At 33.8% G+C, this 13,002-nt stretch overlaps 1 protein-coding gene across 1 annotated transcript in view; it reads left to right on the top strand.

Moving 5' to 3' along the window:
* Nucleotides 1–13,002, top strand: part of CSMD3 (CUB and Sushi multiple domains 3) — a 1,080,109-nt gene that overhangs the window by 645,739 nt on the left and 421,368 nt on the right. The window contains 1 exon segment of the mRNA XM_011360386.2: nucleotides 11,895–12,077. Coding sequence (XP_011358688.1) covers nucleotides 11,895–12,077 — 183 coding nt within the window.

The following is a 13,002-nucleotide window of genomic DNA, read 5'->3' as shown; positions in this document are numbered from 1 at the left end:
AACTACCTAATATATACATATATACGTATATATGTGTATATATTACATATACATACATACATGTGTATATATTACATATACATACATATCCATGTGTATATATTAAGATATATATATATGTATGTATGTGTGTGTGTGTGTGTGTGTGTGTGTGTAGATATATGCACCTATTTGGCAGCTCTTATAGATTGTTTTTTAAGGGCCACATTTATGACATATACCCTTTCGTGGTCATACACAGTTCTTGGTACACAGTGGATCCTTAGGAAATAGTGAACTGAAATGAATTAATTATATGTACTTTTAAGTTGGTAAAAATAGCCTTTACATTCCCTGAAGTACAGTACTTTATCATCACCAGGAAGCATTTTTGTTTTTGTTTTTGTTTTTGTTTTTGTTTTTGTTTTTTAACTGATTCCTGCCTGGTCTCATTAAATTATTTTGAACAATGGAATAAATTTTATATACTAGGAAATTATTGGGTTAGCATTAGTTCTTAATTTTGGAATGGTTACATTGTGGTGTATTTTGAATAGTGAAATTTCAAGAAATATGCTATTAATAATAATTGAAATACCTAATTTTGTACATTATTTATTTTTTAAATTAAATTAGAGGATACTTAGCATTTCCCTTAAAATAACCTTAATCTTACTCTCTTGTATTCTAAGATGTTCTCTTGAGAGAGAAAGAGGGTGAGGTGATAATTGTTGAGTAGAGTCTTGCATAAAACTTCAGGAAATCTATAGCCAGAAGTCTCATAATCACTGGGTTGGAGGAAATTGCTACATAATACAAATTAATAGGTTCCATACCTACTATCTTAGTCCATTTGGGCTGCTCTAACAAAATACCGCAGACTGGGTAATTAATAAACAACAGAAATTTATTTCTCACTGTTCTGGAGCCTAGATGTCCAAGATCAAGGTACTGGCATGGTGACCTTCTCGAGGGAGTTATCTTTCTGGTTCATAGCTGTCACCTTCTTGTGTCCTCACATGGTAGAAGTGGGCAGTGGATCTCTCTGGAGTCTCAATAATAAAAGAGCATTAATACCATTTTTGAGGGCTCTGCCTAATGATCTCCTAAAGTCTCCAGCTCCTAATATTATCATCTTTGAATTTTGAGGGAACACACTGAGACCACAGCATCTATGAAGGATAGGAAACTCCTTGTTTGTGCATACAGACGTTAACGCAGGTCCCTCAGTTGTCCTCTAAACTTGAGACCTGGGCACTGAAATGGCAGAATATAAATGGTTTGCCATAAATACATAAATTCCACTGTAAAAAATAACTTCAAATTGATGACATGTCCAATAACATTATATTTAGAACCAAAGAAAAGTACATTGTTTTTATCATAAATAGATAGTTCCTAATTCTGTTAAACATATTAAGATGTTTGATAATTTTTTAAGGTGAAATATGATTAAGAATCGAAGGCTTTGTTGGTGGTGGGGGGTGTTTTTGTTTTGTTTTGTTTTTTGAGTGCCTCTATTTGCCACCTCTCAAAGGAGTGTGTAATTTAAGTACTGGCTACAGACACTCTTCTACACCAGTTCTGTGTGATATAGTCCGCTTTGGGAGTCTTGTCTTAGGATTTAACAGCATCCTAAATTTTGCATATTTTTTTAATTAAATGATTGTACCTAACCTGAAACTTTTTCAATGTCAGTGTTTTCATCATGATTGTAAAACACTTTACACATTTATTACAACGCATACATCCTTCATTACTTTGCCTGGGAAGTTATAGATTTTCCTTTTCAAAATATCTTTAAAGGTTGACTATAGTCTCATTTGTCTGAGATGGTTGAAGGTGAGGTGAAGTTTAACTCACAGGGTCTCTTCTAACTGCATCATTCTATATTTCACAAGCTTTGTAAGCCCCTTGCTAAGGTAATGAGATTCCCAAGAGCCTTCTTAACATTAAGAATCAGCAAAACTGTAAGTGTTATAGATCACTTTCTTTTAACCTACACAGGTTCTCTGTGAAGTATTTGAATTACAGTGTCAACTGTTGTCAAGTCAAAGATTGATCAGTGAGAATTTCTATGTCACTTTAAGGCCAGCGTTAGTCTTTGGTGAAAATTCTGATTGAATTTAAAATTAGAGTTTATTACTTTGGGCATCAAGGATCAAAGTTACCTGTTCACTAAAAAAAAGAAAAGGTGTTTGGAAGAATCCTGTTGTACAAATTTCAGCCACTGCCGTTTAAACCTATATTTCCAATTTTGTTCTCAACTCACTGCAGGAGTTTTCTGGAGTGCTCTGTTTATATTTTCTCTAACCTCCCATCCTCACTTATTTTAGCACATCTTTCTCAGCTTCTGATTTCTTTGCCTCCACAGCAAGGAAGAAAAAGAGCAGAACCAGGTGTTGCTCCATGGGTGCCAACCTCTGATTCTGGGAATGGATACTCACTTGGTTCCTTCCAAATTTAGTCGTGAATGATGTATAGTATGTAGCCGATACCCAGTGGAAGCAACGCTTGTTAAAGAAACCCCAACTCCAGTTTTTATTCTAAGAGACAATGTTATATGATAATAAAATCAAGTATCAGTAGGACGCTGAATAAATTATTTTTGGATAGTATTGAAATTTCAATGGTAAATTTTATTGTACCAATCAGGGATAATGCAGGTAACAAATAACTGAGGATGTGTGGGCAGAGCTTAAGGAAATTGACAATGGGTTATATAGTATTCTTGACTAGTGATAATGAGGAGCCATTATCACCTTCAGGAATGATAACCACAGCTCTCAGAGGACAGCTGTGTGGAGAGGGCAGCCTAACATAAGTTTGCCTTTCAGTGAGGAGATATACTCATCCCATGGTTATCAAGCAGAGAAAATATTAGAGAAAAATACCCCTATTTCCCTTTCCTCCTGACCTCTTCATTCCATCTCCTGCCAGTGCCACCCATTTCCTGATTATTTGCTGCACACACAGGCAGTTGGGTAGCAAAGGAGCCTGTTATGGGTTCATTTGGGTCAACCTTTACTTCCACTCTTGGAGGGAAGGAGCAAAAAGCACTGCAGAAAAGGATGGAGAATGGTTCTTGAGGGGTAAATAGAAAATATCCATCATTCAAATCCTACAAAAATAATACTATAAAATTTAGTTATTCAAAAGACGTAACTGAAATGTGTAATTAATAATTATAGTAAAATATATGAACCAATGTAAGTATGCCCTACAGTATATAGAAGCCCACAGAAAGGAGCAAGTAACTGTGCTTGCAAGCTCAAGGTAATTTTTCTGGAAGAAGTCTAGTTTAATCTTGAGAGATGCATAGGAATTTTTCCAGCTTTATGAACTGGAAGAATGCCTTCTTTCCAGGCAGAGAAGGTGTCATGTGGTCACACCTAAAGGCATGCAGATGTAGAAGGGAACAGCAAGTGTCTCAACATGCCTTACACTTAAGTAGCTTGTAGGAAAATGGTGAGAGACAGGACTGCAGAGACAGGAAAGGTTTATATCTTAAAGACCTTCCAAAGAAAGGAATTTGAAGAGATCTGGATAGGTTTAAAGTTGCCCTGGTACCATACAGAGGTGGAATTAGTGTGTTGAAGCATTCGAGACAAAAGACTCTCTTAAAATTAATGTCACCATCTTTTCTCTTCCAATACTGGAATCAAGTTTATTTATCTCTTTTCTTAATTATTCCAATACCTGGATCATAGATTCTCTCTATCCTTTCTATAAAGCAGCAAGAAACAGTGGAACAAAGTATGGTTATATGATAGATGTTGAGTAGACTCTCATTTGAGCTATTTCTGTATATATGACCTTGGTCAGCCTCTCCCAACCTCATTTTTTCATCTACTAAGCTAGAATAACAGTGCCTTGCTCTCAGTGTTCCACTAAGAAATGCATGAGTTAAAATAGTTATAGTATTTAACAAAACTTCTATCAAATAATAGTCATTCAATAATTATAGCTAATATTCTTATCTTCCTGGAAATCACATATGTTTACAGTCTTAAACTAGATCCTTACCTTGTGTACTAATTTTTTTTTTTTTTTTTTTTTTTTTTGCCGGTGATGAGTTATTTGTCTTCACTTTGATTTCCTAGAAAACAGAGGCTGAGGCAAAGCTTATAGACTAATATTTTATGGAGAAAAGGGGAAAACGCAATTTCAAGACAGCAAAGTAAAGAAAAAAAAAGAGATATAACAAAGAAATATAAGGTGGTATGTTACTAAGTGTTACTGAGTGGCCGCAGCCTCACAAGAAAAGCAGCTGTATGTTTGGTCAAATGGGCATGTGGACCACCTGTGCTTTATAACCATATGTTTTGGGGGAGGGGGATGAGCAGTTTATCTACTGGTCTCCTTCTCTTCTCCTGCTTCTTGGTTGTCAAAGTTCATCCCTCAGGCATTAAATTCTCAATTCCAGGTAGCATCGAAGCCCCTTAGCAAAACACTGAAGAAGGTCAGCCTTCTGATAGTCCTGCATGGTAACATCTGGCTACTGGGCTGCTATAGGCTTTTCTGCAGTGGGCAAGATAAAGGTGCCTGTACCAGTGGTTGCTGTATGCCCCAAACCTACAGGGGTTTGAAACAACTGGGGGTATTAGGAGAGAAGCCAAAAGAAGTGGTCACGAGTGTCACTTCTACCACATTCCATTTATTAGAAGCTAGCCATTAATGCTGAGCAGTAACCAAAGAGAATTTAACTCCATCTTCAGATAGGAGCATTAAAGAATTTTCATACACCTTTAAAACCACCACAGAAACATTTTAGAACAAGATGCAAACATGATGCTTCATCATTCCCAAATACTGTTCAAATGTCACTGAAATAAAGAATCTCTCTCACATAACTACAAAACAACCATCCAATTTAGAAAATCAGCATTAATACAACACTACCAAGTAATTCACGGATCTCATTCACATTTCTCTAACTATCCAAAATGTCTTTTTTCCTTCCTTCTCAGGATTCAACCCACATAATTTCATTGCATTTACTTGTCATGTCTCTTTCATTTCCTTCAATTTAGATGAGTTTCTCAGTGTTTCCCTGACTGTTCTGACCATGCCAGCTTTAAAAGGACCTTTCATGCTATAACATGCCCCTCTATCAGGATCCGTCCAGCCTTTCCTCATATCCAGATTTAGGCTATTCATTCTTGACAGACAAGATGCTCATCATCATAGTGCATCACATAAGGAGACAAAATATGTCAGTATATTCTACACTCGTTTTGTGATCCTTGATCACCTAGTAAAACTAGTGTCTCTTGGGTTTTTCCATGGTGACATCCCCATTTTCACCTTTGAGATTGATAAGTGTTTTATAGAGAAGCAATCCAAAACTGTGCCAGTATCTTGTTTATTATCAAACACTCACCCAAAATCCAAAATCACTGTGATGGCTACCAAACATGGATTTTCTATTTTCATTAATTCTACATTGTGTTTTAACTGTCATTCTACATGGAGGCAGAATTTTCTCTCACATTTGTTTATATTAGTATGAATGTATTCATTTAAATTGTATTCAGTTCATTGTAATCTGTCATTATTATTGTTTTTTAAACTGCCCGAGCATGGCAGTAGAGTCCCTTTGAGCTAGTCTTTCTGTCTTTTGATATGTTCCATTATTCTTTAGGCACTTCTTGTTGTTCTTTGACACAAGGTATACCAGACTCAGCTTGCACTTTTCTTTGTTCAACTCTTGAAGCAGCCTTCCTGCTTTCTTTTAATCAGGATACTCAGTGTACTTGTTAATATAGAAATTTATTGCTTTTAAGGTTCTTAATGGATGGAACTAGAGAATATACTGCATACCTATATGTACATATTTTTGACATATGAGATATACACACACACACACACACACACACACACACACACAATCTATACCATTGATCTCTACTTATATTTTAAACATGAGTTCACATCAGTTCTTCCAGTTTTAGTTTAATCTCTCAGGATTCTTCATAGCTTTCCCTTTTTTCATATTCCTTTAATGTATCCTCAATATATTTATAATTCACACAATTCCCTCATATATAATTAATCTCCCAACCTTAATGACTGCCTCCTTGGTCTGGTCCCCAATCACACCATCACCTACTTGACCTCACTACCTCTTCAACCTCTGGTGTCACCATCACCGCCTCTAATATAAGCTGAATATTTGTGTCCCCCCGAAAATTGTATCTTGAAACCTGCTCCCAATAAGATAGTATTTAAAGTGGGGTATTTGTGAGGTGATTAAGGTCATGAGACTGGAGCCCTGACGAATGAAATTAGTGCCCCAGAGAGCTCTCTTTCCCTTTATACCACATGAAGACACAGCAAGTTGACAGCTGTCTGTGAACCAAGAAATGCACCCTCTTTAGACACTGGGTTTGCTGGCATCTTGATTTTGGATTTCCCAGCCTCCAGAACTGTGAGAAACAAATTTCCATTGTTTATAAATAACCCAGTCTATGGCATTCTAATAAAGCATCCCCAACAGGCTCAGGCAGCCTTCTAACTAACACCAACCAGTCACTGCCCAAGGAAGGAAAGCGAAGGGAAAAATACTATATTTTTTCTCATACTGCTCTTCTCTTTCTCACCTAGGGTATTTTTTCTTCTTTACTCTTCCTCCCTTCACTCAGTGAGATAACTCCAAGATTGTTCAAGGGTCATGAATTCTGTGAAACCTTTATCTGTTTGCCAACCTCCAACTCTAAGAGGACTTTGCTGTGCCTTCTTTGTGTCCTTGTTTAAGGATGGGGGCTACATCTTATTTGTCTTTGTGTCCCTAGTTCCTAGTATTACTTTTGATACATATTAGAAACTAAATAAATGTTTCATAAAATTGTAATTCATAAATGAAATTTCCTCCATAATAGCTTGGTGATAAAAACTTTGGAGTCATACAGATCTAAACTCTGTTATTTGCAAGTTTTAGGAAATTGGACAAGGTAGCATTTTAGTCTGTTTGGGCTATTATAACAAAAATACCATAGACTACATGGCTTATAAACCACAACCATCACAGTCTGGAGACTGGAAAGTCCAAGATTAAGGAGCCAGCAGATTCAGTGTCTGGTGAGCACCCATTTTCTGGTTCATAAATTGCTGTCTTTTCTTTGTGTCCTCGCATGGCAGAAGAGACAGGAGGACTTTTTAAATCCTCTTTTACAAGGGCACTAATCCCATTCATGAGGGCTCCACTCACATGACCTATCACCTCCCAAAGATTCCACCTCCAAATACCATCACATTGGGGATTAGGTTTCACCATATAAATTTGGGGGGAGGACACAAATATTCAGTCTGTAACATTACTTAAATTCTCTGGTCTTAAATTTTCTTATCCGTAAATGTAGATGACAATAGTTTCCTCATAGGGTTGTTATGATGATTAAATTATATAATGAATGTTTTTAAATGTTTTCACAGTGCCAATACAGTTTCAGTGCTAAATAAGTGATAGTCAATATTATTAATAGTTCTTTGTGCATATCTCTCATGTAGCACTCATCTATTGCATATTAATTGTTCTAATATTAGTCTTGCTTCCTAGGTAAAAAAAAAAAAATTCAAAGGCAGTAATATGTAATAAATATATGTTTATTTTACTTCCTGCTTATTGTTTTTCAGTCTAAGAGAGTACTATAGTTTCAAAGTTATACCTTTGTTCGATAATATATCTTTGATTTTTAAAATTGTTGTATTAAAGGAACAAAGAAAGAAATATGGTTTCAAAATAGTAAACACTCTCAATTCTAACACAAAGATGATAGAAAACTTATTAAAATAGATATACTAATCCTTAAGAATTGGAAGAGAAAAATCTCAGTTTTTATGAGGTACCATGGAATCCCTAAGATAAATACAATAAATAAACATATGAAGATATATATGGGGTATAGAGGTCAGCTGAAAATTTTATAAACCAATGCTTCCATAGGCAGCCGTTGCTACAGCTTTTGCATAGGAAGCCATTGTGCATCGGAGCCAGAGGTTTCCAGGGAGAAGGCCACTGGCAGTCTTAGGAAACTGCAGTAACTGCTGTGGAGGAAAATATTTCGGCTACAGAGCCAACTGTCCAGACATGGAATGGGACTCCAATGCAGTTATCAAGCAGGAGGCTTCCCCAACTGAGGATGAATGCCATAAAAGTGGACTGCAACACAAAGCAACGGAGGGAAGAGTTTACATGCAGAATTACAACATGATTCTGATAGTAGAAGAAATAAGCCTGAAGGCAGAGATTGAAGGTGGAAACAGAAAGTCTAGGTCCTGCATTATTATAGAGAAGTAAACAAATTTGATGGCTTGTTTAAAATCAGGATTTTTGTTCTCCCCTAAACTGCTTCCTCCTGTACCTTTCTTCGTAAGTTTAACCATCATCATGATTCACTGAATATATTTTAAAATATGCGCTTTAGAAGAAACTATTTTGCTACTCTCAAGTACGCTTCTGCCTCTATTCAAGGAAGCAGAGTTAAAAGAGCAATCAAAAAATAATTTAAAATAATTTTACTAGATATCTTCACAAAAATAAAGGGGGAATTGTATCTATGAAAAAATAATAGGAAGTTATAAAACAACAAAAATTAATAACAATTACTAAATATTAAAGAAATGACAACAGTTTTTCAGCATATAGACTGAATTGAGATTAGATGAAAGTACAAAGGAAATTAGTAAAGTAGAATTTATAATAAACATCCACATATATATTTACATGTATATAATTCTAGAATGCAGATAGATAATTTTAAAAGTAAAAATTCAAAAGATTGACCACATGGAGACTAAATATCAAAGTTACAACATTCAATGTAAAGGAGTTTCAGAGAGATGAGCGCATGTAAGAAACAATATTTTAAAAGAAATAATGGTAACAATTTACTAGAACTGAAAAAAAAGTTACAAGTTATTTGACAGAAGAAATCCACCAAGCACTGAGTTAAAAAAAAGTTTTTAAAACCAATACTTAGTAGATTATAGTTACATTTTAAAACAGCAAGTGTAAAAAGGGATCCAAACACCTGTGGAAAGAGAGGAGAGGAAGCAGGAAACAGATTACTTACAGGAAAATTAAAATCTGTTTGACATTATATTTCTCAACAGGAATAATAGATGAATAAAAGACCAGGGAAAACATCTTAAAAATGCTGAGGGAAAATCATTTTGAGTTAAATTTCCATACCTTACTATCATTCAATAGTGAGGGCAAAATAAAGACATTTTCAGGCGAAGAAGAACCTATGCTTTCATTCTTTCAATAACAGAAACAATTACAAAAAAGGTATAAGAGTAATGAAATGTTTTAGCCTAGCAACAATGTGATCCCACCATCACCTACCACATTAGCCCCACTATTCCCTGTTCAACACCCCATAGCATGTATCACCTTCTATAATATACTGATTGATTGATTGATTGATTGATTGATTATTTGTAAACTTATAATGGAATTCACCCTACCAGAGAGCAGGAATCATCTGTTTATTCACTGATCTATCCCACATACCTAGAGCATAATCTGGCACATCTCAGGTGCTCAAATAAATATTTTCTGAATAAAATGAGAAGACAAAATGATGGTTTAAACTATGTGAAGTTAACTTGATTCAACTATGAGGAAATGTAAAATTCATACTTTGTTTGGAACTTATAGCACAGTTCTTTTAGAAATTGTTAGGGTAGACAAAAAAAGAACTAAGGGCATAAATCATTTCTATTTGACAAATATAACAAATTGAATTGAATATATTTTGCTGATTTATCTACTGTGAGACCTGGATATATTTATGCTGAATGCTAAAGCAATAACATTAGAAATCAACAATAAAATGATAGCCCCAACCCATAAATTTAAAAACACTTTGAGATTATTTATGAGTTAAAGAGGAAATCAAAGTGGAAATTACAGACTATTTAGAAGTGAACAAAAAAAGCTTTATGTATAAAAAGAGTACTCTGAAGAAAATTTATAGATGCAAATTTTTTTTTTAAGAAAACAAGGCTGAAAATAAACTAACAACAAAAAAAATAAACAAACCCTAAGATTTCAGCTCCAGAAGGGAGAAAAAGAACAGTTAATTAATGCAAAAGAAAGTTGAAGATAGTCTCCAAAAAGATTAAAAAAAAAAAAAAGTTTAAATAAAATCAAAGCAATAGAAGTGATTGACCAAAGTTGGTTCTTTGAGTAGACCAATAAATTTGACTAATAAGTATGAGCAAAGAAAACTGGAAGACTAATTACAAATAAACAGGAGTGAGAAAGATTTATGATATATTTATAAAGAGATATTTTAAAATCCTGTCACACAAATCTATTACTACTCCTCTACTAACCTTGCAAGCCTTGGACAATGTCACTTCGCTAAAGTGTATAAGTTGCCAATGTTGCCCGCCCCCAACAATAAAACAAAACAAATCAAAACAAAAAACCTTCAATAAGAAAATAACTTTAGAGGAGATTGAAGTGGTAGTAAGATATCTACCTCAAAATTATGAGATTCAGCCAGCTGTTTTTGAGAAGTTCTAATCTTAAGAATCCAATTTTTCCTGTTTTAAAAACTTGCCTAAAGTCTAGTGAATGTTGGAAAATTACTAACCTCTCCCCTTTATATTAAATCTCAATAAGAACAGCACACAGACAGTATATGTGTGTGTTTGTATATGTGTGTATATATGTATATGTGATATATATATATAGACCAGTGTCACTATGTCATAGATAAGAACACAATATCAAATCAAACCCAGTGAATTAAAGGGGCAACCATCTATGGTTTCTGCTAAGGATACAAGGGTATTGAAATATAGCTCTGAAATTTTTGTTTGAAAAAGAGCAACTTATAAAATAATAGTGACAATATAATACAGTATAAAGTATAATATATATGAAACAATGCTACATAATTTCTCTGGAGGATTTTTATATTTACATAAATACAGATGTTTATAATATCATATATTGTGTATGTCTGTGTGTAATTATAAAAGCATGGGAAAAGAACTGGAAAGATACACACCAAATTGTGGTAGATTACAGAAGAACCAGGAATGTGTGATTGTTGGAGTGTTGTAAGAGGCCATAACTTTATCTCACTTTTATTTTTTTATTTTAATTTTTATGTTTTTGCTGTTGTTGTTTGAAGACACCTGCATTAATGTGATTTCATGTGACTTCAAAACCAAATCACCACAATAATTTACTAATGACATTCATAGCTTCACAATGAAGGTCCTAGATATTTTGAGTTTTTTTGAATATCTGTAAAAGAGTATTTTAATGTGTTCTTAAGAGAATTTTTTTTTCAATCTTTTCAACGTAATTCATCCAAAGAACATTTATTGAGGAATGCATCTGGGTAATTTGAAATACAAAATTGATTCCTGCCCTAAGGAGTTTTTTGGGAGTTCTAGCTGGGGAAGTAATTCAGCCAGCTGATATCAGGAAGAGGGGCAGATCATGTGTGAAAGGTATTTACGTATTGCTGTAGGAGCTCAGAGGCAGAGGCTGTTACTTCACATCTTGGTTGCAGTCTAAAGACTTACTGTATCATATAGAAAAATTAGAAAAGTCTTTAGGATTTGAGGAGAACACATATGTAAGTATATGTCTGTGTAAGTGTACAGTACAGACAAAATCTGAATCTCGTCATAATTGTCTTGTTAAGAATAATCACAATAGTCTGTGACCTCAGTTTCCCCCAAATGAGAGAAATACACTAATTATTCTCTACAGCGCAGTTCATCAAATCAGGTCCAAGAGTAACAGAAGAAAAAGAATAAGATTGGAGAACATTTTCATCTTTTTCTCTGAAATAACTATAGCGAGTGTACATCTACTAAACAGATGTGTAGATATCATATGCCTAAAACCCTTGGAAAGTGACTTTATTTTTCTCTTTTTACAGAAATTGAAAAAGAAAGTTGTGGTGATCCTGGTACACCTTTATACGGAATTAGAGAAGGAGATGGATTTTCTAATCGTGATGTTTTAAGATTTGAATGCCAGTTTGGGTTTGAATTAATTGGAGAGAAATCCATTGTTTGTCAAGAGAATAACCAATGGTCTGCAAACATACCCATCTGTATCTGTGAGTACCAAATGCTTTGCTTCTAGATAGCATATGTTACCCTGTCCTTGCATATAATTGCTTTTGTAATTAATTGCAAAGAGCTAGAACTGTGTAATTATTTTTGAACAAGTTGCACTTTGTGATACTATCTTTAACAAGTATGCTATGCCAAATTCTAAATTTCATTACAGATTTAAATAAAGTTAACATAGTTCACTTGGTAATTGCAAAGTATATATTACATGTGTTCTCCTAGCACTTTATTGGTGCCATTTTATACTTTATAGATAGCAGACTTCTTAAAGAAATTATACATCTGAGCTAATTCTAATAGACTCATTTATTCAAACAAGATCGTATATACTTATTTGCAATCAAAAAACACTTAAAATATTTAAAGCTTAGATTCTATGTATAATGCATTAACTTATTTTTGCTTGTAGATGCTCACACTAATGCGTACTTAAATGCCATTTATTTATATTGCACAGACTACAATTCATTAATGTTTATGATATACAGTATGCTTGGATTTAAATAACGTATTTCATCAAATACATTAAAACATTCCAATTTAATTGCAACAAAAATATAATTTGTATTATATATTGATGCACTTTCAGGTTCAATTAAATACTATCTTCATTACCAACAAATAGGACTTACTAGGTATGAGTAAAGTATTGAAAATTTTGAATTTTAGCTTTGAATATTCACAAATTATAACATATAAACCAATAATCATGAAAGTAAAAATAATTTTCTGGCTTTCAAGTATAAGACTTTTCATCCATATCTTATTTATAATGGTAATGATTTTTTTTTATTTTGTGAAATACTTTATTTCCTGCAAAAATTCATTAGCATAAATCTTCAATATATTACTGGTTTAAAAAAATGTAACATTTTTCAAGGCCTACATTTTATCTGAATTACTATATAT

The sequence above is a fragment of the Pteropus vampyrus genome, unplaced genomic scaffold, assembly GCF_000151845.1.
Source record: "Pteropus vampyrus isolate Shadow unplaced genomic scaffold, Pvam_2.0 Scaffold54, whole genome shotgun sequence".
NCBI classification, from domain to species: Eukaryota; Metazoa; Chordata; class Mammalia; order Chiroptera; family Pteropodidae; genus Pteropus; species Pteropus vampyrus.
The sequence above is the reverse complement of the archived record's forward strand: the minus strand, read 5'-3'. Positions and strand labels throughout refer to the sequence as shown.